This window comes from Gymnogyps californianus, chromosome 27 (assembly GCF_018139145.2).
Source record: "Gymnogyps californianus isolate 813 chromosome 27, ASM1813914v2, whole genome shotgun sequence".
In the NCBI taxonomy this organism is placed as follows: Eukaryota; Metazoa; Chordata; class Aves; order Accipitriformes; family Cathartidae; genus Gymnogyps; species Gymnogyps californianus.
In genome coordinates, this window is record NC_059497.1 from 3,603,780 (window position 1) to 3,631,614 (window position 27,835).

The following is a 27,835-nucleotide window of genomic DNA, read 5'->3' on the forward strand; positions in this document are numbered from 1 at the left end:
GAGCCGAGGCAGGAAAGCATTCGAGTCTCAGCATGATCAGGAACACCTCAGCCTGCTTGGCTGCTCTCCTACCCTCCACCCCCCAGCACACAACCCCTCCTCTCCCTCTTGCCATCCTCTGCGCCTCGCCTCCTTCCCCAGGGAGCTCTGGGGATGCCAGCAGAGATCTTCAGCAAAGTCCTCAAGGTTCTGGATGGGCTACTAACACCCTGCGGACAACCAGGACTCACCTTCCCACCACGGGGCAGGCAATGAGCACCATGAAGCATCGCTATCGGCCACTTTTCCCTCTAAGCCTCGACCCCCCCCACACTGCAACTCCAGGCTGCAGCCGGCTGGAGAAGAGAGAGTTGGAGCCGTGTCCGAAAGAGCTGGCAAGCAGAGGTCTGGGTGCACGGGGGGACTTTCCTCAGGCAGCACGATCCCCACACTGCGGGCGAAGGGGCAGCAGGGAGGGATCCCCCCCCGCCACCTCGAAAGCTCACCGTACCTGCCTGGGTCATGGGCACTAACCCACAACCGCGTCCCACCGATGTGGGCGTAGCTTGTTGCACACCGGTGGATGCTTCCCAGGAAAGGGAGAAAGACAAAAAGGAGGGAAAAAGCAGGTTCAGTGGATCTCCTTACCTTTCTTCACCTTCTTTTCCTCATCTCCTTCTCCCGCACCCAAGAGAGTGAAGATGATTCCCGTCTGGGAGTTGATACCCACGGCAGTCACCACCATCCTGCCGGAGCCCTCCATCACATGGGTACCTGGCACAGCAGGAAGGCCAGGGTGAGACGGGACACCGGCACGCAGTTCTCATCTCCTCCCCAACCCCAGAACATGGGACCCGGGAGCAACCATCTCTCCACCACAGCACAAACCCATCCCAGCCCTGCACCCACCACGTGAGAGCTGCCCAGGATCCTCACCTGACAGCAGCATGGGGTCTTTATCCAGCGATTTCTTGACTTGGTCTGACTCCCCGGTCAGCGAGCTCTCATCTATTTTCAGGTCATTGCCCTGGATCAGGATCCCGTCTGCTGGCAAGAGATCACCTAGGAGAGGAGCAAAGAGGGGAGTCAGCCCCGGCCCGGGCAGCCATAGCTCACCCCTGCCTGTCCCATCCCAGGAGGCGGCTTCGTGTGTCAGCAAAGGACTCAAAACTCAGTCTCAGACCAAATCTAGAAGGAGGAGAAGCAATAGATGGGTATTATAAGACAGATGGGTATTATAAGATGACATCCAATAGCTCCAAAATCTTCACTGATGTATGAAAGCATTCGTTGTGAGGACTTTTGCTCAATCAGACAGTGCTTCCCCCATCTGGTTTTACTGAATCAACACCACATCCTTCCCAAAGCCTCCTGATACATCCAAACCGTTACACGATCCCATCATCCACCTGCCGAGGAAAGAAAAAGCCCTACGTGAAAATGAACACCATGTTGGACCAATCTCCTTCCTGCTGGGAGTTGCATGGGATGAGCATACCCCCTGGTAAACAAGGAGCAGGACCTAGTTTAGCCCAAGGGCTACATCTCCTTGCTAAAAAATGTTCACCAACAAGGACATAGTTGTGAAAATGAATCAGTTTTGAGACCAGCAGGTCGCTAAAGCAACCCAAAGCTGTGTGCAGAGCCTGGCTTAGCTCTGCCAGCCCAACTCTGGGCTGGCAAGTGGCAAGGTGAGCGGAGCTCCATCATCTGCACGGGAGCATCTCCCATTGCTCCCAGCCACGGCATGCTGCAAAAATAGAGCAATTGGAGGAGCCAACGCTTCCCCTCAAGGCAAAAGGGCTGGCAAAGCAGAGAGGAGGAACTGCCAGGCTCCTGAGGTGGAGGGACAGACCCCAGCCACCGCCACCTCCACTCACCGTACTTGATCTGCGCGATGTCTCCCACCACGATCTCGGCCACCGGGATCTGAATCACTTGCCCCTTGCGGATGACCGTGAACTTCTGCTCCTGCTCAATGCGGCTCTGGAGGCCCCGGAATTGCTTCTCCTTGCTCCAGTCATTGAAAGCGGTCACCAGCACCACGATGATCACCGAAAACAAGATAGCCGCCCCCTCGATCCAGCCAGCCTGCGACTCGCCCTCGTCCTCCACGCCGCCCGTCGACTGGCCGCACACTGCAGTCAGAGGAGAAAACTCGTTTGCACGACGAGACACCCGCTTTCCTCCGAGTAACATGTGCAGAGCAGAGCCTGGAAGACAGTTACTCCTCCCTCCTCCTCCCTGAGCTGGTCCAAGGGCTTCCCCTGCTCTCAGGAGAGGATTTTTACATCCCTGGAGGCATTTGGGGTTTTTTTTTCCTCCCTTTTTTTTTTTTCCACTTTTCATTTTTGGCAGAGGTTGGGCTGAGAGAGCTGGGATAACTGGCTTCTATTTCCAGTTGCAGCAGCACCCAGCCCTCCCTCCACTGCGTGACCCTCGAGTGAGTCACCGTCTCCCTGCACCTCGGGATCCCTGCCCCTGCTCAACTCCAACGATACAGAGATCCAGGGCCAGGGAGGAGAAACTCGCCCAACGCTGTTGCTCAGCCACACGTGGGGTGTCACGGCTGGGAGGAGCAGTCCCTGGTCGGAGGGAGGTACCAGGGGACAGACAGCCTTGTCCCTCCATGCCCAAACCAAAAGAGAAGCCCCACGGGAAGCCACCGGGCCAGACAGACCCCTTGGGCTTTGAACATCTTTTGAGGGAGCAGCAAGGAGCAGCTCGGAGCCATGTCGTGGTGCCAGCTGCGCCCAGACACATCCATCAGTGCAGGTCCTTGGATGGGACCATGCCAAGGACCCCAAGGATGGGGAGAAGCCACCACTTAAAGGGTGAGCAGAAGTAGCTCCCAGCTCCATCTGCACCAGGGTGGAGGGACCCACGGGGTGACCTTCCAGAGACAATACCCATCCCAAAGCCCTGCTCCTGCACAGCTGGGCATGGCAGCTTATGTGGGTCCCCCACCAGGCACCCCACCACACCGCAGGGACCCCAGGGACTCACATTCATTGTCACCACCCGGAGGGTGGTAGAAGGACAGGCCCAAGGAAATTATGGCTGCGATTTCCAAGATGATCAGCGTGACGTCCTGGAGTGCCTCCCACACTAACTGCAGGAACGTCTTGGCCTTTTTGGGAGGAATGAAGTTCTGGCCGAAGACCTGCCGCCTCTTCTCCAGGTCGGTCGGGTTCCCGGACAGGCCTGGAGAGGGGAGAGACGGAGATGAAGGCAAACCCCACTGCTGCCCCGCAGCCCCCCACCAGCACCAGTGGGACCCCCGCAAGGAGCAGCTCCCTGCCTGCATGGGGGGCATGAGGCACAGGCAGGAGGGGAGCCGAGACAGGGCTTTGCTCCTGTCACCCATGGGGCAGGGGACACGCAACCGGTGGGGCAGGACGCTGCCAGAGCCGTGGGCAGGAGAGCGCACAGGGGCCGGGGCGAGCATGCTGAGCCGCCTCTCCCCGGTGCTGCAGCCTCACGAAGCGCCTGAGTGCCAGTTAATGCCAGTTGGCACTGGCCGGCTTGTTTACATGCTGCATCAAATTAGCCGTAAATCTGGCACCACGAGCGGCGCTCAGAGCTGTCGGAGCCACCTGATCCCTCTCTCCTGCCAGCTCGGAGGAGCAGCCGCCGCGGAGAGCGACTCGGCACAGCAGGAACGTCTCCGAGCTCGGCCGAGCCCCACGGGCACACCACAGCCGCAGAGGCTGGGGCAGCACGGCCAAGCCAGCTCCTGCGGGGATCTGGTGGAGGAGACACGGGGCTGGACCTGCTGAAAAGCGGTGGTGGGAGAGAGGAAAAGGAGCAGGACAGCCCTGAGCTGGGCTGCTGCTCCCCCCAGCTGCATGCAGCAACCCTAGAGAGAGGGGAGCAAAAGGGGAGCAAAAGGGGAGCCTGAGCCCCTGCCCCAGGGCAGCAGAGGACTGTGAGCACAGCAGCCTTCACAGCCCTCCCATCCCGGGGCATAAGCCAGTGACGGGAGACAGCAATTTGCCCCACTGCCTCCCCGGTCATCCCCTGCATTAAAGCCATTAAAAAGCTGATGGAGTCCAAGGTGAGAGCAGCCTCCCCTGCTCAGCACCACCTTAACCAAGCCCCGCGCTGAGCCCCCCTGCTCTCCACCTTAAGATGGCCCACGGGGCTGCTGCCAGCTCCCGAGATGCACCGGGCAGGCGGCTCTAACACCCGGCCCTGGACACATCCCGGTGCCTGGAGCAGCCTGGCAGCGATGCCCTCCTGGGGGGGGATCAAGCCCTCCCACTCAGGGGACACCTCCCTGCCAGCTCCATGTCATCCCAGCCAGGAGGAATCAGCAGAATGAATCCCATTTCCCACACACCCCCCCCACGCACCCCCCTTTCTGCTGCGACTACACCCCGCGGCTGCAGGGAGGGGACGCGCTGGCAGAGCAGCCCTGGCGTCCCCACCCAGCTGTGACGAGGCAGCAGGATCCTGGGATCTCCCGGCCCCGATTCCCGCCCAACGTCTCCGGTGGGACGGATGGAAAATATGGCTAACCGCCGCGGCTTGACTCATGCCAGTGCCAGGGAGGCACGGCGTGTGCCGCGGGCAGGCATGCCGGGCACGCACGTGCTCCCACACGAGGACACAGGATGCTGCCACAGGGCATGGGAGGTTGCACAGATGGCTTCTCCAAAGCCCATGTCCCACCCACAGGCATGACCCCAGAGCTGCCCCCCACCCTCCCGGGGCAATTGGGGAAGGGGGGGGCAGGGCTTTCAATTTATCTGTGCTGACACAGGGAGGGCTGCAAAGAGCAAAGAGCAGAAGCAGAAGCCCAGGCACGCACCGCGGCTCCAGGCTGCCAGCAAATCCCTCCTGGCCAGGGCCACTGTCGGGCCTGAGGGGGACCGATTAGTGGGGGAGTGGATTAGAAATTTTGGATGGAGGCCACAAGTGACAGCAGGAGAACAAAACCCTGTGCAGCCACCGGTGCCTGATTAGAGGGGAGGCACTGCAGCCTGGGAAAGCTGCTTTTGGGTGGCAAAGCCTTCTCACGCAAGGAGCCCCCAGAGCAGGCTCCTCGCCCTGGCTTGGGAAAGAGGTGGCAGCCCCGGGAGCTGCTACCGCCGGCAGGTGAGTCAGCCGTGTTTGTTGACACTTGTCACCCAGGGGAGACCGGGAAGGGAGACGCTCTAATCAGCAACTCGCTGAAGCTGCCTGTGCTTCGCTGCCACCACCCCCCTCCCCTTCCCACCCTACCTGATCCGGCTCGGGGACAGGGCTGCTGGAGGAGGTGGAAAGCCAGCGCCCGGCAGCGAGCCACCCCATCACCAAGCCCCTTTGGGAGCAGCCCTTAAGGGGTTGAGGTCCACCAACATCTTTCAGGGCAAGAACCACAGCAGCAGGTCCCAGCAGACCCCTGCCCCGATGTTGGAGAGACCCTCACTGCACAAACACTCGTGTGCAGAGATCCCATCCTATGAGGGCAAACCACCCAAGGGCCCCTCGGGGTGAAGGCAGTCCTTGGGGAGGGACTGTTGCCAGCGTCTGCCCCACGAGGACAGTGCCAGGCTCGACCAAGGATAGCGAATGTTGCAGCACGGAGAGAGGCGGCAGCACCGAGGGGCAGGAGCCACACGCACCCGAATGGGATCAAACTGCTCCAGACACTGCCCGCAACGGGCTGCTGTATTTTACAGTGGGGCAGGAGGTCTGGGAGGACTCCCCGGGCTGGCTCTGCTGTGCCAGCAGCCTCCTCTGGTGACACCCAGGGAGAGCACACGGCCACATGCTCCCTGCCTGCACGGGGCGGGAGCTGCGCACCATCCCAGCGGGATAGCAAGCAGAGGGATAATGAGCACGGGGCCGGGCACAAACATCTGCACAGGGCTGCCGATTGCAACACGGAGCTGGGACACGCACCCAGTGCCCACACACGCGGTGGTGCCGCGTCCCATGCCCGTGGGTCCAGCGAAGCTCCCGGGCTTTGGCCGGGCAGTGCCAGCTTGGGAGGGATTTGCAGGCAGAGAGGGGCTCGGGGTCAAGTCTGAGTCAGCCCTAGCTCTCCGCAAAAGACTTCCCAGAGGGAGAAAGCCCCACATGTGCTAAGACATAGCTGGCATTCCCTAGATTGCATATTTCACTAAACCCCGGCTGGGACATCCCACCTGCAAACACAACCCAAGCTCGCCTGCGTTGCCCTGCGCTCTCCAGGGCGAGCAGCTACCTGCGGACCCCACTCCCCGTTTCCCAGGCTTCGCCTGCGGACGCATCGACGCAGGGGACATGCTCCTGGCTTGCACCTTCCCCAAACTGCCGGGGTTTCCCTCGTCACGGCACCGCGGCAGTGTCACGCCGTGCATCGGGCTCTCGGGTGGCCACCCGCAGAGAGGCAACCCTGCCACAGCAGGAGCCAAATGCCCCGCTCCGATGGGATCGGACGGAGGTGCCACAAGCTGCCTTGGCCTTTCACTCTTCCTAAAAATCCCAACTTGTAGGGAATAACCTTTCTTTGCTCTCTGGGCTCAACAGGACGGGGTTAGGGACAGGCAACAAAGCTCACCTCCAGAGCAACAGGGTGAGGCAGGGGTAGGCTGGGGGCACGAGATAACAGCAACGCCAACCAGTGCCTGGAAGCAACACTCGGGATCGAAGGGCAGCCCTTCGCCTCACCCTCAGCAAGAGCCGTTGGGCCAAGGCAGAGCCTTTCGGGCTCGCTTCCCCCCCTCCCCTCTCCTCCCACCCCCAAAGGAGGGCGCTCCCAGTTTGGCAGGGCCAAACACATTGTTTTGCGACCTGGACTTGGTATTTCCACCGGGACTCCCCCCCTTCTCTAATGACATCCCGATATTGTCTCCCCTTCCCGGTCCCACTCACAGCTGGGAAACATGCTAATCCCCAGCTTACGGCACTAATAATAACCCACAAGTTTTCAGAGCCGAGGCACAGCCACATCCGCCATCCCACACAGCCACCACGGGGCCGCATCCTGCCAGTGCTCTTCCCAGCCCCAGGTAAACCCTCGGTGCTGTAACCAGGGGGTCTCCCCCCACCCTGTACCCCTTTTAATGCCAAGGAAGGGGTGCATCACCATGCAAAGGCACCCGCAGCCACCCCATGCCATCAGCTCCAGCGCCTGCCCCTGCTCACCGATGTGGGGGCCCCAAAAGGCCAGCCCAGACCACGGGGAGGAGAGGGGACATCCTTCCACCAAAGCCTCCCAGAAGTGACCTGGCACCCGCAGGCAAGCATCACTGCCACCGCTCAAACCCGTGATGCTCAGAAGCACCCAACCAGGTTTTAAGCTCCCACGGCTGCTCGAGAAGCCCTACAGATCAGAGGGAGACCTGCGTGCATCGCCCCATCCCCAGCAGCTGATCCCCTTTGGGGTTGTGCTGCCCGTCCCTCAGCCGAGATGCTAACACCCTGCAAACGAGCTCCACGGAGCCTGGCCACCTCCCCAGGCACGCTCCCCAGCGCTCTCCAACCTTTACACTCTCCTTCACCCACACCCCACGCAGCCCTGCCGTTAGCACTGTAAATTATTAAACAGGGAAAAGGCTGGCGCCGACCTGCAGGGCAGCAGCGGGGCTGCGGAGAGGAGACCCCCCCACACCCCTCTTATGCCCCATCTGCTCCTCACCCCTGCCCGCATCCCGCCTCCGCTCCATCCTCCCAGGGGATGCAGGGCTCCGGGCTACGCCTCAGGGGAATCCCCAGGGAAGATGCTTCTCTTTTTCTTTTTCCTCCTTCTCTACCTTAAATGATCATTTTATTAAGATGCAGGGAGCCATCTCCCACGAGGCTTGCGATGGATGCCCGGTGCAATGGGACCACGCTTTGAGCTCAGCCACAAGACAGTTATTTGAGCCACCACCCTCCAGCCACCAGCTTGAACCTTGCACAGCTCCCACCCAGAGGCACCGGCTGGACCCGAGCAGGCGGTCCCACCTTGCAGACCACAGGACGGCCACTTACCTTCCACTGGTGACGTCTTCAACCTCTTGCAGACATTCTGCACGCCGCCATAGGAGTCATTGAGCCGGGCGACCGCCTCGGCGCTCCTCAGCTCCATGAGGTTCCTGAGCTCCACCATGGAGCAACCAAAGTCCCCCTCATGGTTGCCTTCAGCAACCGAGTTCCCAGGGTGGTGGTCGGCCACGTTGTTTGTCATCTTGCTGGCGCAGTGGCAGCAACGCCGGCTCGCGGCTCCTGCAGCACCCTCCCTCGAGGGTCCGCCGGGGGGATGCTTGGTGCGGCCCCTTCCCTGGGGGCTGCCCGGGTGAAGCGGGTGCCTCTAACCGAGCCCAACTTCTCCGGATAAAGGTGTAAACAGGATGTGCATGTTACCGCGGAGGCGACCTTAGCAACGACCAGCGTGCATCTCCCGCAGAAGGAGGAGGGCTCCCTGGATACCACAGCAACTGGAGCTGCAAAAACAAGGATGGGAAACAGAAATATCGGCATTAGGAGGCCTACTAATAAATGCACGCGCCCCGCAGGATGGGCGAGCAGAAGCAATGGTGCCCGAGGGTCGGCACCCCCCAGAAATAATGTGGTTTGGAGGCGCCGGCTTGCCCACCCGGTCGCGAGGGTCAGCATGATTTGACCAAAAAACCTGGATGAGCAGAAGTTGACCTCGCAGGGAGCTCAGACAGACTCGGCATGGACCGGGGCATTTCACAGGCGCTCAGCCATGCTGCAGGGAAAACCGGCGGCGGCAGCTCCGGCAGCGCACGGGGCCGGGCAGGAAGGGCGCCCAGGTGGTTCTTCGCTCAACCCCCAGCTGCCCGGCCCAGAAAAAAAACGCTCCCATTCAGTTTGGTTTAAAAATACATCTCGGCAGTGGAAAACAGCTGCTTCCTCCGCAGGCTGCTGTCCCGGGGCGGGAGCGCCGGCTTACTGCACTGCCAACAGGTAAGCAGAAGCATCCCGCCGAGCTAGCTGGCACCGACGGAAAGGGGCTCGCAGCACCCAGCGGATTTTAATCAGCGGAGAGACTCAGCAGGAACCAGAGAAGCTACTAAAACCTGCATGTTTCTCTAAAATAAAGAGGCTTTTGCATTAATGACCCTTTCAGACTGTCTCTCAGGAAGCCCTCTGTATTCTGCTTGCAAGCTCTCACGCTGTCCCCTCAAAGGCAGCGAGCGGGCTCTCAGCCTCGGCTCTCAAAGCCCCAAACTGCTGCCAGCCAGGTTACACCCCAGCCCTGCCAGTGAGGGCAGGCGAGCCCCAAAACCGCTTCAACCAGCAAGACCCGAGCGCTGCGGCCGGGCAGGGACCATGAGCATCCCACAACTCCCCCCTTCCCTGGGGGTTTGGGGTCTGGGGTCCCCCGCTGGTATCCCAGGCAGGGAGGACAGGGGCTAGGGACAGCTAGGGACACGGAGGGAGCAGGTGGAGCAGCACGAGCCAGAGCAGGAAAGGGCTTTCTCTTGCCCAAGACGCCCTCCAGCTCTGCTCCCAAGCTCAGATGCCAGCAGTGATGCTCCAGACACCTCCAGCACTACAGAGGCAAAGAGCCTGCAAGGGAGGGTCTTTATGGAGAGAAAATAAAGTCTTTCCTGGAGGAATATAAATTAATAACAAAAGGGGAATGGCCACTAAAGCAGCATCAGCACTGAGACAGAGGTCCAGAGGTGGCAGAGCAAGCAGCCAGAGAAGCCAAGTGGCCAGACGAGAATGGGAGGAAGAAGGAAAACTCCCATCGCTGCTTCCCAGAGCACACGGGATGCACCAGCCCTTGCAAACCCAACAGACAGGCACCAGACCATCATGGGGCTGTCCCAGCACCACCCCGCAGCAAACGACCCCGATTCCAGCCCCGGTCACACCAGCTTTGTAACCCCTGGGGCAGCAAGATGCCAAAAAAGCAAACCCCTCCCTGCACACCCGACCCAGGGCCTGGCCCCTGCGAGCAGCTCCCCTCCCCGCCAGCAACACCCAGGGCGGCTCTCAGCATTATCAGGAGGCAACAGGCACCAACCAAACCTCAGGGACACCAGCGATGCCACCGCCACGGGAGGGTCCTGTCCAGCAGCTGCAGGCAGCAAAGGGATGGGGAGCACAGGGACGTGCTCCCCCCACAGCACTGCGGCTCCTGGGGCACCCAAACTTGCATCCTCGGGGCAGAGCGTTGCTGCTGCCCCATAAAGCAGAGATCACCAGCACTGGCTGGGGCACCAGCATCCTTGCCCATGCCCAGCCTGGTCACCCCACGGCTCCTCGCGGAGTCGAGCTCATCTATCATTTAAAGGTATGAAAGCTGCTGGCAGCGGGAGGTAGGAGATGGCGAGTCCAATTAAGCAGACTCCTGGTGATCAAGAGAAAAAAGATAATTCCCCCCACCTCAACACACTAATTTTTTCCTTTTTCATAGCAACTAACATCTTCTGAGAAGAGCTCAGAGATTAAGAGAAAGACAGTTAATTAATACTGTAACGGCCTAGTCTGTAATTACCCGTGAAGGAGCCCACGGGGCACCGATCATCACCAGCCCGTGTCCAGCCGCGAGGGTCCTTCCCTCCAGCAGCGCCGGTCCCGGACTCTCGCTCTGCCAGTCAAGAAGAAAGGAGGGACCGTGGTGGGAGAAGACTCCTGCCGTCTGCTTTAAGCATCCTCCTCCAGCCCCAGTTTGCAGTCAGAGCATTGGCCGGATCAGAGACCCATTCCTGGCCCATCTCTGCCCCATCCCGCCGGCACAGGACAGGCTCCCACGCTCCCTGGCCAGGCTGGGAAGGATCCATCCCAGGCAAGCAGGGAGCTGCGCTCAGGCTTCCCTAACAGCTAATGCTCTAACGAGCTCCTAATGACTCCAGCGGCATTCAGCAGGAGTCCCTAACTCTAATAATTCATTTCCAGAGCCCTCAGGCACTGGAGAGGAAGAAGTGCTCCCCGAGGGTCCCCTTGGCACGCAGGGTAAGAAAACACAGCCCAGGTGGGAGAACCCCAGCAGGAGCCCAACTGCCCTGCCCTGCGTGGGAACCGACTGCACGGGACCCCCTGAGCCGCCGGCAGTGCTGCATCACCTCCCAAATAGCATCCCCAAGCAGGACAAGGGTAGCTGCAGAAAAGGAGGAGTTTGGGGGTGGCAGCGGCGAAGGACACGGACCCTCTCGACCTGTGGGCCGGGGTGTGAGCTGGGGGAAGGAGCATGCACGCTCCGGGAAGGAGGGAGCGGCTGGCGAGGAGCGGCGAAGCCGATGCGGTGCTGCAGACAAACCTGCCCAGAATAATAAACGGCTGTATCACACCTCCGTCCTGGCTGGGGAGAGCGGCCGCAGGCCAGCGCAGCCCTCTGCATGTGCCTGCCCTGGGCAGCGGAGCGGCCGCTGGCACAAGGAAAGGGACCCGCTGGCTTTTAGGCATGGGGGAGAGGAAAGCAGGCTGCTCAGAGAGGGACAAGGAAAAAAAAAAAAAAAAAATCAGCTGGACATGTCACACGTGACACCTTCAGCCAAGCCACGAGCAGTTTCATTGCGACACCGGTGGCACAGCCCATGGCACCAGCAACCCAGCACACGCCAGCCTGCAGCTGCTGCCTGAGCAGGCATTGCTGGGCCACCGGGCAAGAGCACGAATCCTCCCTGCTCTGCTCAGCTCACTCGGGCTGGACCCCGGCAGGCAGACGTAAGCACCACCCTGTCCACCCTGGCAGATGACCAGAGATGGAGCAAGCCCTGACCAAGCTCAGGTGGTTTGTTTGTTTTTTTTTTTTTACCCATGAAGTAAGGTGAAATCCGCACCCCAGCTCAGCTCCCCCCACATCTCGCTCCAGCCTGGACATCTCCCACCATCCAGGGCAGAAAGCACCGTGCCGAGGAAGAGCAACACCAGCCGCTGCCTCCCCTGCCCAGAGCCACAAACCCCGCCGGGCCGGCAGGGCAGCTCGGCCAGGCAGGATCAGGCCCATTGAGCAAACCTGAGGCCATTTGGATCAAAGTTTATCATCTTCCTCAAGCACCTGCCTGGCTGCATCGGTACAGAGGCCACCCACATCCCAGCCCCACACGCTGCCCCTCGCTCGCAGGCTCGGGTCCTGTCCCTTGGGCAGCACCCGCCGGGGTTCGTCTCCTCTCCCGCTTTGGGAATGGGGTATTGGAAACACTTGGCTGCTGTAGGTTGCCATGGCAAACTCAATGTAAAGCTGTCAGGGATGCTGTTTATGTTACCAAGTGGGGAGAGGAAAAAAAAAAAAAAAAACAAACCACAAAACAACTGAAATTACCCTTCCTGACCTGGGTTTAAGATTTTTCTCTTTGGAAATTGAAAGCCGAGCTCCATCCCCAGTGGAGAGGCTGCGCTGAGCCCCAGAGCACAGCCGCACGGACAGACCGACTCTCCAGATGGACACACAGGCTCCAAAAGCCAAAGTAGCCAATTAAAGCAGAAAAACAGGCCTGCAGCACCTTTCACTGCCTGCTCACGGGGAAGTGTCCTGGGAGAGACCGCGCAGCTCTCCCAGCTCTCCTTCCCACTGCACGGACCCCACCACCACTCAGCACCCACCATCGGCTGCTGGGAGCCATAGTCCCACATGGGAGCGATGCTCTGATGGGAGAGGGAGCCGAAAAGCTGCGGGGAAAGAGAGAGTGTGCAGGTTGATGCCGGGGAGCACGTGCGCCGGGCTGTCTGTACCGGGACCTTTGCACAACACACCCTGCCCGGTTTCGACAGAGACAAGAGCCTAGGGCAGACGCTGCTCTTGGCAGGCGTGGGGGGCACAGGGAGGGTGCAACTCCCCACCCCGGTGCCTGCTGCGGCTAAGCCGGGTCCGTCTCCCATGGTGGAGGCACGACCGAGATGAAGTGACATGCCCAGGGCAATGTGGAGCAAGAAACGGTCCCCAGGCCATGGCAACACCGATGCTTGGTGGATTCTAAGCAGCAACAGAGCCCCCCCAAGGGCCAGGGATTGGGGCCCCTCCCTTGCACACTCACCAAATCGCAATGTGCAGATGGCAGCGTGCATGCTGCTTGATCCCAGCAACACCCATGGCAAGCCCTCCCCGCTCTCCGGCCACACGCTTAACCCCTCCCACGCCGGGTGGCCGGGGCGCCCCAGGGAGGGCACCCAGAGGGGACACCCAGCGAGCTACCGGGTGTTATCACCTCCTCAGGAGAGAGGTAGGTGGAAGGAGCTGAGATGGCAGCTCACAGTGGCAAACCGCATGCTCCGGAGGGCCAGGGCTGGCTCCCGAGGGGCAAGGGTGCAGCCTGCAGCCCCTTGGTGCAGCCCAGGGAAGATTTTCACCCTCGGTACCAAGCGCTTCCCCCAGCGCTTGCTTGCAGCCAGGAAGGGAGGAGGCGCAGGATCGCAGCCGTTAGAGCAGGCAGCGAAGGTCACCGCGCAGGAACCTGCAGCCTCCACCCCAACGGCACGGAGAGGGACCGTGCCCCGAGCAGGGAAGGGTGGAAGAGGCGAGGGGGGACAAGGCCAGCCTGAAACACCCCGGACAGACCTCTGCAGGCATGAGCTCCACTCACAGCACCCTGCGCCGGCACCCATGCAGCGAGGGAGCAGGATCTGTCCCTCTTCCCCCAGTAACACCGGCATCCATCTCTCCTTGCTTCTTCCCCCGGGGCCCTGGGTGCCGAGACCGGACATCGTCCCCCGCCGGGGCTCCCCTGGGCAGGCACCTGTGTCACCCACGGGACGTTACCTCCTCGCCGGCGCCTCCTCCCACCACGGCATCCGCTTCCTTCGCCGGAGCACGCTGCCTCGGGGCAGGCTGCGCCGCGCCCCAGGGGAGGGGACGGTGGCATTTCCCTCCCCAGCGGGGCCACCCCAGCACCCGCCAGCGGGAAACCCCCAGTGACACCCACCCCACAGCTGCCACACTCCAGGGTGCTGCACATGGGGACGGGTAAATGCAAGAGCCAAAATCCTGGGATGGGGGGGAGACTCCACGACTGCAAGACCCTCTCGTTTCCCTTGCAAATGCGGAGGCGGAAGAAGCTCCCAGCCTTCATCTTGCAAGAGCGGGGGAACTAAACGTGCCCCCCCCCCAGGGCACTGCAGCTGGAAGAGGAGCCAGCAAAACGCCCAGGAAGTGCTGGGGCCTTGCACAGCCCCGGCAGAGCTCGGCAGCAGCAACACCGTGCCAGGGGAAACCGAGTCACGGTGCAGAAGTGACTTGGTCCACAGTGCAGGGCTGACGCTGCAGCCCGGGAACACCAACTCCAGTGGAAATTTGCTGCGGGGTCAGAAGGAGCTCAGGGCTTCTCCTACGCTAACCCACCGGCAGCCCCCGCGGCAGCAGCCCGGGAAAGGCAGCACCTTCTCCTCCTGCGTCCCCGCAGGGGGAACCGCCGGCCCCGCAAGCGCAGCGGCAGCTCCGCAACGCAGTGAGTTAAAATTCCCAAACTCCCACGCGGTGCCGACTCCTACGCACCTCACCGTCTGCGAGCTGGGACGCCGGAGGTGACGCGAGGGTGGGGGGACGGGACACACACACACACACACACACACACACAAAGCACCCGGTTACTGTAGGCAACGTGTAACGCTGTCACGCGCGGTTGCTGGCTCAGAGTGACACGCGTTGTCAGAGGCGGGAAGGAGCTGCTGGCCCCGAGATGTCACCGCCACCAGCCCCAGCTCCCCACCCTCCCCTGCCGCTGGAGCATGAATTGCACCAGCCCACGGACGGCAGAACCCGTAGTATTTCTCCCACACACCTCTGCCGAGGCACACGCTTCCCCGCTGACGGGAGCGGGGCGAGCGCTCGCTCGGTTGCCAAGAGCGCAGCGAGCGCGCGTGGCGTGCTCTTCGTGCACAGCGACCGCCAGCACATGCACCGAGGGCTGCCACGTGCAAGGGCACAAGCCAGAGCTCATGTCCCCAAACAAGCCGTCACCCCCCCCCAACCGGGTTTGCACACTCGCCCCCACGCAGGGTGCACAATGCACCAACACCAGCACTGAAGCGACCAGGGATGGGGAAGAAACCAGAACACCATCCCGCCCCGAGCAGCATCACACCATCGCACCATCCTCCTCCTCCTCTCCTGCCTCCCGCCAGGCTGTGGGGACCAAAAGGAAGGATGGCAGCTCTGAGCCACGCACCAGGGGCCAAGGTTACGGGGAAAGCACAAGTGAAAGGCAGGCAGAGGCGACCAAAAGTGCATCTCTCTCTGCAGGGAACACAAGCAGCTGCCATCAGCCCGCTAATTACAGCGGCCGTGGCTCCGTTTTTGCTAGTATTTTACCTCCTGTTAACGAAGGTAGGAAAATTGTTGGGTTTTTTTTTGCATGCCCAAGGCAGCAATTAGCTATTGCGAAAGGCAGGGAAGAGGCTGGAGGCAGGAGAGCACCGGGCGCACTGCGGAGGCGTGGAACAAGCGCGGATGCAGCGATCCATGACGTGGCTCCCCAAAACCTGCTGCCCCGAGCCCGCTGCCAGCCCAGGGGCCAAGGCAGCCCCTGGCTCCCGCTGCCCGAGCCCCGGCACAACGCATCCACGTGCAAAAGCCACTGGTGCAGCTGCCGGAGCCTCGGTGCTGGGGGCTCAGGAATCTGCCCGCGCCCCCAGGCTTCCCCGCACCACAGGGTGAAGCGGCCCAGGAATTTCGGGGCGGGGGGGTGTGTGGAAAAAAAGAAAAAGGAGGGAGTCTCCAGGCGAGCTGTCAAGGGGAATGTTTCCATCTAAGGCCTTGGTATTTCTCTCCCGGCGCCTGCACTAAATCACCCCAGCTCCTCTCATTATTCTTCTGTGCTTTACAAGGTAGCACAGCCAGTGGAGGAATGCAGAAGTACGCAGAAAGCAAACCCCAGCCTCTTCTGCACCAGCAAATACCTGCAGCCCTGGAGCGCTCAGCCTTCGGAGGGGCACAGCATCCCCTCCTGCCACCCCTCCGCCAGCACCGGGCACCCTGCAGAGCCAGAGGCAGCTCGTGCCCGGTGAGCTGGTGCGTTGCAGAGACCCAGGCTGCGCAGTGCTGCTGGACCGGGGGGCTGCGCTGGACCCCGGCATGAAGCTTTGTCTGCCCCTTCTCCCTGCCACTCAGCGCTGGGAAACAGGTTCCTGCCACCCCAGCCTGGGAGCATGGCAGGCACTGGGCACGCAGCACCAGGCAATATGGCATCATTTGGCACACATTGGGCAACTCTTTACTCCAGCTCTTTTTTTTCCCTCCAGTTGAATCTGTTTTGCAATGCCCTGGTGGGGAGTTGGCCGGAGCAGACAGCCACGGACCCGGTCCTGGGCTTGTCTTAGTGCTGTTTTACAGCCTAAAGCAAACAAGCAAGTCCAAAGCAACGTAGGGAAAGGTTTGGGATTTAGGTGACTTCAAAACCGGGCAGCAGGACTCAATAGAAATAAGGCAGCAAACCAGGCCTGGGGCTCCATCTCTCAAACTCCTCTTGCAGCACCACCGACCCACCTGGGCCGCTCCCAGGACGGACATCGAGCAACGGTCGCATCCCAGCCCTGCGCTCAGACCAACCTGGATCCTCCCAGTTCACGGCACGCCTGGGTGCCCACCGGCCTTGGCACCCCGCTGCAGAAGGGAGATGACACCCGACGATCCCGTCGGGGCGGGCAGGTGGGGGGTCCCATCCCCAGGCAGATGCTCCATCCCCGCACAGCTTCGCCTGGCTCCCACCCAGGACATGGATGCTGGGGCTCTCCCAGCCGGCCCCTGCGGAACAGACGTGCTGATGCACAGAGTATGGCTGGGAGCAGCCGTTCGTGCCGGCCAGGCAGCTGGAGGAGAGGGCACAGGCCACGAGGACAGGATTAAAACTGAGGACTCGTGCAGAAAGCAAGACAGGGGGAGCAGAGAGCCCTGCCTCGAGGGACGGGAGCTCTGCTCCAGAGACCTCACGAGCAGTTCCCGGGGCAGAGGCACAGCCAGAGGACGCTGGCACTTTGGCAGGAGCTCAGGAGGAGCTGAGCCCGACCCAGTTCACCCACAGCCCTCGCTGCCAGCCCAGCATTGTGCTGCTTGGGGGAGCAAAGGGAGAGGTAGGGATGCTCCGGGCAGCTCTGCCCTGCCCCGGTGCATTCAGCCATCCCCACCGCTCTGGCGCCTGGGGATGCCCATCGGATGGGGCAACCCGTGAGCACTGGGTGCACATGCTCTCCAGCGGGAGCAGGACTCGGCTCCCCGCACATCCTTTCACCTTACGCAGATGGGGAAACTGAGGCAACAACACATCTAAGCACAGCATCAGCCCTCTCCCAGCCCCCAAGCAGGGAGGAGATCCCGGCAGTCCTGACTCCCACCTTTCTACATCCTATTCAGCAAGCGGAAGAACAGCTTAGCTTAAAATAAAGTCAAAACCAGCAGGCAAGAACCGACCTACAGAGCACAAGGGAGTCTCACAAGCAAAACAACACCCAGAGAACGAGAGAGCTATCGGCCAGGACACATGGGTACGGCCATGATATTTTTAGCAGTATTACACAGGGACAGGGGATTCCTACCCCGAAGATCCCCGGGGGCTTAAAATAGGTCCCGTCACTTCCTCCCAGCAGTGGCTGGGAGAAGCATCTGCTGCTTCTGGAAGCCAGGAGGAGAGGTTGAGCCCTTGGGTCTCGGGGTGCTGCGGGGCACCCCGAGACCCAGGGAGGCATCTGGGTGAGCGCAGCACTAACCTTCTCCGCCAGAGCACCACGATGAGCTGCTTCCTTCTGCCCCGCTCGGTGAAGAGAAAAAGCCCGTGCCAAAACCAAAATAGCGGCAATAATAAAAAAATACCCCTCTTGTTCACAGCAAGGGAAACTGAGGCAGGGGAAACGGAGTTTGTTTGACACCACGGGGAAAGTTGGCGGCTTGCTGGGTTGCACGGCCCACCCGGTGAGCAGGGGGTCCCCCAAAGTGGTGATGCACTGGAGGGGAACCCCAGCAAGTCCAGCCACCCCACAGCAGCCCCCGGGAGTGGGCTGGGACAGCAGGAGGGATGACCCAACGCTCAGATCCTGACCCCGAGGCTGGCAGCAGCCCTGGGGACACGGTGAAGGGCTGGGGACAGAAACGCCTCTCCTGCCACTCTCGCCACGTGGGCAAGGGGGACGGGATGGGTGCCCCTGGATCCGGGCGTCCGGCATCCACAGCTCCCAACCGTCTCAGCTCCAAGCGCTCCCGCGCAGTCCTGCTCCAGATCACATCCCAGACGGACAGCGCGCCAGGCAAAGGGTAACTTCTCCGATCCCGGCTAGCAGGTATCCCTCATGCCAAACCGCGCCAGTGGCAAATCCATATTTTTCCATTGAAAAGTCCAAGCAGAGAGGGGATTTTCCAGGCAAAGGGGAAGAGCAAGCAACCGGGCGGGGGGGGGGGGGGCTGTGAGCCCCCTCCCTGCCCCAAAGGGTTAAAAAATAAAGCCGGCAAAAGTGTGTCTGCGATAGGAAAAACACACGCGCTCCCAGGGAGAGCGCGCCGGCTGCTCGCCGTTTCCCTTCCCGACATGCCCCGCTCCTGGGAAAGTGTAGGCTGTTTTCCATATATAACTGCAAACTGTTCCATGCAGTAAGAAGTCTAATTAAAGGGAGGGAGGGAGAGCGGCAGAGACGCAGAAGACCGAAAGGCAATATTTATACGAGGGAAGAAAGCCTGCATCCCGGGCACCAAATTAGACCCTTGCAGAGCAAAGCCCATGATATCATCGGGAGATCAAATCTGGGCAGAGGCAGCAGCTTTGCAAAAGAGGCAAATCAGAGCCTGGAAAATATGTACCAATAAATAAGAGGAGAGAGCCAGATGGGCCAGGAGAGCACGGGGAGGGGCAGGGGAAGGAAAAGCTAATCTGAGCCAGTTGCTGGGATAAGGCAGAGTGCCACAGGAGGGTGCACATACACCCCCGGCCCCCCCACCCCAAGCCTCCCGGGGTCCCCACTCCCCGGCCCCCACTGCCCTGTGCATCCTGCAGCTGGAGAACCAGTTATTTAAGTAAATAGCAGGAATCTGCTTGAAAAATAAATATTAAAGCAAAGCTGCACACGCAGGAACAGGGCTGAGGGATGTGAAGTGCCAGGGAGGAGAGCTGCACGCTGGCACGGTGCAGGAGCCAGCTGCTGTGGCGGGTGGGGAGAGGCTGCAGGCGAAGGGGCACCCATCCTGGGCACCCACCCCAGGCAAGGGGTGACCCACGCAGCACCCAGTCCTCACCCCACTTAGACACGTCAGCCCTGGCTCTCCCACCCACACGTGGCTGCATCCCACCACCCCGATGCTTTGGGGGTACCCCCTTCCCCAGCATCCCCAGCCCGGCCAGGGGAGGAGGGGTGCAGGGGGAGGCACACTGGGCTGGACTGGGAAAACACGCACCTGATCTGCTCTTCAAAGCCTCTTTGTTAGAGCTGCACTTCCTACAAGCGCCAGCCACAGCCCCAAGGTAATCCACAGCCAGCTAACACATTCCCAGCGTTATTAGGTCCTCTGCCTACACTAGGCATCAATGCATTTTAAAACCGTTAACATGCTTTAATTAAGTGCTGATATATTTAAAAGTCTCCCTACCTAGGCTGAGCCCTCGTGGAGAGGCTGGCTTACCGCCCGGCCGCAGGGTTTGCTGCATCCCTTGGGGCCGGTGGCAGCACCGTCACCAACATCCTCACGGGTGCTGCATGCTCAGCTCCCAACAGCAGCTGGGGACCGTCCCCTCTGCACCCCAAAACCGGACCCGACCCGCTGCTATGCTGCTGCCGCCCCGATCGGCGATGGAGCCCTGGTGTGCTGGGCACTGCCATTCCCAGCACCACCATTCCCGGCACTGACCTGGCCCCCGGCCCCACCTCCGTGCACACACACACACACACACACACCCTTGCGCCCCGGGCGCCCAGCACCGTCCTGACCTGCCATCTTGTTTATGCAGCGTCTCGAACCCCACGCGCTCCCTCCCCCTGCACTTCGGGCAACGCCCCAGAGGCTCCCAGCTGCACCAGTAACCCAGAGAAACTGGGATATCCCTTTCCTCAAGTGCCAGCGTGAAGCTGCTGGGCGAGGCTCCCGCCTCCTGCATCCCTCCAGGTGGGATGGTGCCTTCCAGCCCCTCCGGCACTGACCCACACCCCAGGCTTTGCCACTGCACACATCCTTTGTGCCCATAAATCACACCTCACGGTGCTGGGGGAGGGTAGCCTGCAGGTCACTCCCCCCCCCCAAAAAACCTGCTGTTGAACCTGCAACAATGCTGAGAGTCTCAGGCTTAGGTTGAGCTCTGCTTCAACTTGCTGCAGAGCTGGGACACGATGCAACAGGGAAAAGGACACCCCACTGCACCGGAGGGCTCACACTGCCCGGCATTCCCACCCCAGCAAGCAATGCCCCCCGCTAGCGCAGAACCAGCCCCGAAGCCCTGCAGCCTCTGCCCAGCCTCCAAGCAAGAAGAACAAACCAGCCCCACATGGCACAGCCGAGACCGGCACAGCCCCGGGGTCACCCGAGGTGACTGCCGGACACCAGCCACTTTGTACTGGCTGGACCTGGAGGCGCAGGAGCTGTGGGAGGCTTTATAACAGTCCCTGCCTATCACCGGCATTTATACAGGTGGGTATCTAAGCACCAGCGCTAATCTGGGGATAATAGCAGCTTTAGCAGCGATAGGGCAGAGATTACTGCCGCAATCCGGGTGTTAGGGGCGTTTCGTTGGCAGTAAGCAGCGCAGCAGGCAGGCAGAGAGAGCAAAGCAATCCGCAGGGAATAAAGCGAGCGGCCGGCGTTGCGACCTGGCTCCCGGCAGCTCCCCAGTGACACCCCAGCCCAGCACCGGGCTGGTACTGGGGTATGGGAGGCAGACGTGCTGGCCCATGCTTGGGGGACGCGCTGCCTGCAGTGAGCCTGCTCGCCACCCAGCCAGAAAAATGCAAAACCCACCTAGTGCCTGAGTTTTTGCGTGGACAGGATTCCTCCTCCTCCTGCCCCGGGCATCCCACCCAGGATCGGTCGGCATGCTGTAATCCCCTCTGCTCCCAAGGCTCTGGTTCCTCTTCTCTGCCCCCACGTTTTCCCGGCTGCCCCATGCACACAGGGGCAGCTGCCCACAGTAGCGGGGTCCTTCATCATCCTCTTCATCATCCTCTTGCACCATCCTCTGACCCCAGGCAGGGTCAGGGCAGGTGTTTTTGCTCTCTGCGTAACAAGGACAGTGGGAATGCAAAAAGCAAGTCTCGCTGCCAGGGGAGCCTGCTTGGTTCGGGGTCCCCCAGCACCATCTGGGCTTGTTCTGCCTGGGGAGCACCCTGCTCCCACGCAGCCCCTCGAGGGGAAGCAGCCAGACAGGGTCCCAGGGCGAGGACGCTGAGATTTGGGGAAGCCCTTCCCCTCTCTGCCTGCTTTTCTGGGTCCCTTTTTGGAGATGCTCTGCCCAAACCGATCACCTCGAGCGGGGATGGAGCACAGCAAGGTCTCGGGCTGAGAAACAGCGAGGCCGGTCTGCACAGGCAGCTATGTCCGGAGGTCCGGGAGGAGGAAGGGAGGATCCCTCATTGTCCTTTCCAAAGGGAAAAGGGACAGTCCCCTGAATGGAAGTGCCAGGCAGGGCAGGAAACATCTCCAGCCTCCTTGCTCCAGGCTGCATCTGCCCGCAGAGAGCAGAGGACACCTGCCTGCAGCACAAGTCCCCCCCCTGTGCTGCAGAAGCACAATCTGCAACATCTTGCAAGGATTTGATGCATTTCACGTTCAACTGCAGGAGTGAGAAGATCCCCCGGCTGCTGCCCTGCAGAGAAACACCCAGATGCTGCGGGGAAGGGAAGGAAAGGAAGAAGAAGGGCCATTCCTGCACCGAGCCCTGGGTAACGGCAGTGCGGGATGCCCGAGCCGGTCCTCAGCGAGGTGAGACCAGGCGCACAGAAGACGAGCATGTCTGCAGATGGCAGGCACGGATGGGGAGAGATGGAAAGAGTGGGAAAACAACGCCAAGAAGGGAAGCAATGAATGGAAAGAGATGAAAGGCAGCGGGTCAGGAGTTAGCACGATAGAATTGAGCAGCAGATACGGAGCCGGAGCACGTTGCGGAAGGATTTTGGCCCGCCAGAGCCTGGCCCATGGCTGCACCCAGGGGACCAGCTGCACCCAGCCCTCGAGCATGTGCTGGGTACCAGGGCACCCACCTCTCCATCACCCCTGGAGGAGCCTCCCCTAAAACAGGCACCTACAGAGCAACACCTCAGCACCCCGACCCATGGCTCCAGCCTCCTCCCCCAGCAGGCAAAGCAGCCGTCTCCTTCGGCAGCCGCGATCAGCTGCGTTTGGCACCCAGCACACGCCGAGTAATTCAAGCTGCCCCTGGGAAGAGCAGCCCGCAGATTTAATACTCCACAGAGCAGACGGGTGTTTGCAAGGCCAGCTCCCGGGGGCGCAGCGTATCCCCGGGGATGCTGAAGCAGGTAGCGGGATGAAGTTATACAGCTGGTTTTTCCCCCATGGGGAGGCGAGCGGGTCTTGGCTGCTTGTTTTCTCCTTCCCCCAAGGAGATCTCCTGCTCGCTCAGGAAACACCCCCAGGTGCCCTGCAGCTCTCCAGGGCGGAAACACTGCCCAAACACAATCTGTTTTGGTCCTTCCCTTTGTTTTTGGATAGTCCATCCAGGGTCAGATTTAAGAGCAATTCGTCACTTGGGAAATAACACCACTTCAGGCCTCCTCCCTCAAATAAACCTCAAAAGACATCATTTAGGCGAGCTTAATCTGGACAACTAAAAATAGCCAGCACTAGTCACACTGGAAAATGCAGGCTGCGGAGCTTCACACTTTCGCAGCTCAAGCCGGGACATGGGGGTTACTGGCTATGGGAAGGGTCCCCCCGGCTCCGCAGATGTGTCCCTGGGCGATCACAGCCCTGCTCCCACAGGGGAACGGGCTGGGCACAGCGGGACCCACTGGGGACCCATCCCTGGGGCCACCAGTGCCCTGCGCGGCTGCTCCGATGAAAGTTTTGGGTCCCCACACTTTCCCAAGCAGGATGCGGTGACTCACGGCCACGTCTGCAACCAGGACACCCAGGAAAGATCAGCCGCGCTTTCAGCTTCTCCACAGCCAAGCCAAGCTTCTGGTCCCGGCTCCCTGCGGCTGATTCACCCCCGCTTCCCCCAGCGTCCCCAGGCAAATGCAGTCAGGCCTCTCTGCCAGCTCTGCCCGCACACGGGATAAATCCCCTGCACTGAGTAATGCGTAGAGGCGGGTTGTTATTACAGCTTTCCTCCTGTTCTGTAGCAGCGGGGCTGTCACAAGCGATGCGACCCTCGCGAGGCACAATTCAAGCCTTGCTACAGCCTGGCAGCCCATCCCACCGCTCCTCCGCAGCCAGCCTGGCATTACCGGCTGCCGGTATCACCAAACAGCCTCCGGCAGAGCCACAAATCCAGCCTGCCCTCGTTTCCTTGCAATCCTCCTCCTTGCACCAATCTCTCCCTGCTCCAGAGGCAGGAATAATATTTAACTCGGGTTCACGCTGGAGCACGAGCTTCCTCCCAGCCTGGGTCACCCCCAGGCTGTCTCCATCACAGAGGCCATGCTGGATCCGTGCTCCTAGCACGGCCACGTGTCCACGGGAGAGCCCAGCACCGGCAAAAAGCCCCTCTGGAGCGGGTGGCGCCGGGCTGGGAACCCCGGGGAAGCTTGGCACCACGTGCTGCCGGCTGCCAGCTGCAGCGATATGTCACAGCACGGTTTTGTATGCAGCCGGCGCTGAGGCGGCTCTCCCGGCGCACGGGACCGGCAGGCAGGCTGTACAGGTGCCACACTGATCCGGGAGCCTCACGCAGCAAATGAGACACCCTGCCCTGAATTTCACAGCCAGCAGATCACGCCTGGAGCTGTCCTCCTCCCCTGGGGTACAGCCTGCAGAGCCGACAATAAGGTGGGGGCTTCAGCCCCTGCAGAAACGAGGTGAGACGGGAAGATGCTCGAGGACCGAGCCATCTTCTCGCTTGCACTCATGTCCCTTCGCTGCCTGTGAGACAGCACGAGCAAGAAAGCAGCTTCCCCATCTCCAGTTAAAAAGCATCCATGCAGCCTGAGATCTGCCTGCAGCAGCCAAGTGCTCGAGCAACCCAGGGTTACTTTTAAGTAGCTGGTGAGAAGGTGGGAAGAGAGATGAAGAGCCGGAGCGCCACGATGCCGTGCCACTAAGCCTCTGGGAGGGCTGAAGCAGAGAGAGACGAAGCATCAGCGTTTCCGAGCAGGAACAAACAGCGAGAAGAGAAAAGCCGAGGGCACGCCATGGGGCTGGCCGGGGCGATTGGCACCTCCCGGGCAAGCGAGGGGTGGAGGAGGGACAGTAAAGCTCTAGCTGCCGCAGCAGGGTCCTTAATTAGCATCTCGGGAAACCGTGCTGAAAATCAGACACCTTCTGTCCGAAATCTGAGCCCGGACCTGAAAATCTGATCACTGGATCCTATGCTCAAAGAGCAAAGGTCACATCGAGTCCCAGACAGGCCCTGCCACCGCGGTGCAGGGCTGAGCTCCCCTGTGGATCCCCTGCAGCCCAGCTTTGCCCCCTGCCCCCCCTACCCCGACCCCCCCGGCGGGAGCAGAGGCAGCACCGCGAGGGCCAGTGGCTTATTTTTAGCCTGGGGAAGGCAGGAACCCGCGAGCAGCCCTCCCAGCTCTCGCCCTTGGCACGGGGCTCGCTGCTTTTACTGCTGCCACTGCTGAAGCGAGTGCCTCGGGCCTCAGCCCGGCCCGCCGCCCCCCAGGCTCTGCGGCACTGGATTCGGCCCCTGGCTGGCATCACTGACCAGCCCAATCCCTCCCCCAGCACGAATCCTTTCTCTGCCCGTGGAGGAGGATGCTGGGATCAGCCCAGCAGCCGGCGGTTGCTGCGGCCCCGTGGCAGACGGATCCAGCTTATTTACAGCTCCTTAACGGACCGCGGCGAATTAGGCAGGGCTGACCTTTCTGTGCCTGAGACAAAGAGGAGATGTCAGCAGCCGCGGCGGTGGAGGAGTCACAGGATCGGCGGCGCAGAGCCCTCCCCTGCCAGCCGGGACGGAGCAGAAGGCCAGACCTGCGCAGGGGGCTCGGGAGCGGGGAGCCAGCCGAGGCCACGGGAAGCGAAGCGTGCTGGGATCCCAGCCTGGGAAAAGGAGGGATCGGATTCCTCCCTCCCCGTCCCCGCCGGACAAACTCTTCCGGGTAGGGACTCCTACGCGCTGCACTCTCCCCAGGCACACCAGCAGCTCGCTGCTCCCCGCAGACCCCAGCTGCTTTAGCAGGGGGAAAATACAGGGATACTGCATAAAATAAAAAAGGGGGGGGGATGGAGACTTGCCCCCGGCACCTCAGCAGCCGCAGCAGCGCTCGGCTCCTTTGGCTGTCGGCGCCTCGGCTCAGCCCAGCTGCCGACTCATCCCTGCCATGGAAGTGTAGAAGCAAAAGTTTCCCCGTCAGCATAAAACACAGACAACTGGCCAAACCTTCGACTTGGCTTCTGCTGCCCTGGCAAGGAGTCCCCACGTTGGGGACCCGCCGTGTCCCAGTGCGGGTGCCCGCAATGGGCGGGGGGTGCAGGCGACTGGCCCGCTCCCTGCATTAGGGGACCGGTGTGTCCCCATGGACTCACCACAGACCCTCGTGCTGTGGGGAGGGAAGGGCTTGCTGAGACGAGGAGCTCTCCTGAGCCAGCCCTTGGCACTGCCCGACAGGACGATCCTTCCCATGCCCCTTCCCTTGCTCCGAAGCAAGTTAGCCGCAGGATTCTGGCAGAGAACCGTATGCAGGGCCGGTGTCACGGCTGCGCGGTGCCCCCTCCCCAGCCTGGCCCCTCCTGGTCTGTATGGCGTTTAGGACTGGATGCCACGATGCAGAAGCACAGACATCCCAGGGAGCCAGCCCAGGAGCGCTCAGCATCCCACCTCACGCCCGCGCCAGGGTCCCCACATCCCTCTCCATCTGCCAGGGCAGCGGTGGCCTGTCCACGCTTGCGAGAGCGGGGTCAGCCCCTCGCTTTGCTGCCGAGGTGGTGCGGGCAGAGGGATGCTCCTGGCCAGGACTCCCACGGCCCCGATTCCTGACCCCCCCCAGGGGCATGTCGCTGTGCATCAGCTTCCCACGTTTAAATCCGAGACCCCTCCCAGAAGCTCACAAATGCAGGAGGACACTGAACTCATCTGTTACTCACAGAGAGCTCTCCCAGGATCTAAGTTACTTAATTAGTGCTTTGAAAGAGTCACCATCCAGGTGGGTGACACACCAGTGGGTTGTCATGTGCTCCGCACGTCTCAAGCATTTGCTTTCTTCCTTTCTCTATCCAGGGTTAGCTTGCTGGTTTTTTTCTCTTTCCTTTTTCTAATGAACAAATAGAGGGGCAGGTTTTATAAGTCCACGGAAACTCTATTATCCCTCTGCATTAAAGCCAAAAGCAACTAATTAAAACATCAAAGTCAGATGTTTCATTAGTTCGGCCTCAGAAAGCGCTGACAGGAGGTGGCAGGGAACGTGGCTCCCACAGCCGGCTGTACCGAGGGACCCCAAGGCTGGACCTGCACCTCGAAACATGGTCCCTGTCCCAGTGTCACTGGGAAACCCAGCAGGGAACTCTGGGCTGGCCACCGCTGGGCAGAGAGGGGCAAGGTGCTGTCACCCACCTGTGCCTCTCCTCCAGCCAGTCACTGCTCATGGCAGGAGGCCTTTGGATGCACCAATTTTGAGGGGAGGGAGGCTGGGGAGAGGTGCACCACCCTCTCCCCATCACAGCTGCTTCCCCCAGGAGCATCTCCATCACCAGCACCACGGGACGGGTCCTTATTCCCTCCCAGGCACAGCACGACGGCAAGAGGGACGGGTTCAAATTCCCAGCTCACCCAGACCCATTTATTTCCTCTTCCACACACTGGTTCTCCACTTGTACAATAGAAAGGACATCGCTGCCTCCATCCATCCCACCAGGAGGGCTCCAGGCAGCCAACAGGCATCGGCCAGTATCCCTCACCCTGCCTGGATCCGCTCCCAGAAGTCCCCAGCAAGACAGAAGAGTTGGGGAACACCAGAGGAGGTGGCACCTCTTTGCGCTGTAGCGGCCACCTCCTCGTCTAAGGATCTGCATCCCATTGTCACGGTCGCACTGAGCATCGCAGCATCCCTCCCCGGGCTCCCGCTCCACAAGCCCGGTCCCTGCCGCAGCAAGCTCATCTCTGGCACAGCGGCAGCCGGAGCAGAGCGGGGTCCCCACCCCACAGCTCACCGAGGGTTTAACCCAGGTTTTTCCTCCGGCTCCCAGACAGCAGCGGTGATTTGCCAAGCGCAGCGCAGCCTTCCCCGGTGGGGAGGGGCCCTGGGCAAGGAGGAAGCCGGAGCAGCAGCCAGCCCTTCCCCGGGCCCTTCCACGGCGAGCAGCGGATACGGGGAGCAGCAGCAAAGAGGCGTCGGCAGCGAGTCCCTGCTGCAGAGCTGCTGCTCAGCGCCGAGCTCCTCACGTCCCCCAAAACCCCGCGGGCTCCTTCCAGCGCTGCTGCAACAGGCGTGTGTGACCACTGCGGGCAAACTCCACTCGTGGCCTAGCCGGCCGGGGTGGGAAGAAAAAGGAAAAAACCAAAACCAAAAACAAACCCAAGAGAGGAGCAGGGAGCGTGCGGGGAACCCGCAGCCCCTGTGAGGTGCAGGCAGGGAAGGAGCGGGCTCATCTCCCAGTGCAGGCAGCCGGGGAAGGCCTTGGGGAAGAGGGGGAACTCCAGGCACAGCTCCACCCCGGCGCTTTCTACTGCAAAACAATAGCGGAGAGGAGCAGCAGTCCCTCCCTGCTCTTACTCATCCTGCCCAAGGACCTGTGCCACCCTACGGCTCACCCCTCCCTGCCCCGTCCTCTGCGCAGGGCTGCCCCGGCGGGTTCCAGCACGGCGGGTCCCGGCTCCTCAGGCACAAGGCTCGGTGACGCTCCAGCCGGCAGCGGCACATGCTAATGCCAAGAGATCCTCTGCACGCAGAGCGCTGCGAGAGCTGAACC

The 27,835-nt window shown here is 61.2% G+C and overlaps 1 protein-coding gene across 4 annotated transcripts in view; it reads right to left on the bottom strand.

Moving 5' to 3' along the window:
- Positions 1-24,837, bottom strand: part of ATP2B4 (ATPase plasma membrane Ca2+ transporting 4) — a 45,920-nt gene extending 21,083 nt beyond the window's left edge. For all 4 annotated transcript variants that reach the window (XM_050911163.1, XM_050911162.1, XM_050911161.1 and 1 more), the window contains exons 1-6: positions 24,789-24,837; positions 7,924-8,375; positions 2,986-3,183; positions 1,860-2,117; positions 916-1,041; positions 628-753 (exon numbers count right to left, since the gene is read on the bottom strand). In XM_050911163.1, coding sequence (XP_050767120.1) covers positions 628-753; positions 916-1,041; positions 1,860-2,117; positions 2,986-3,183; positions 7,924-8,119 — 904 coding nt within the window. In that variant the 5' untranslated portion in view covers positions 8,120-8,375; positions 24,789-24,837. The remainder of the gene's footprint in view (positions 1-627; positions 754-915; positions 1,042-1,859; positions 2,118-2,985; positions 3,184-7,923; positions 8,376-24,788) is intronic.
- Positions 24,838-27,835: the final 2,998 nt, after the last annotated feature.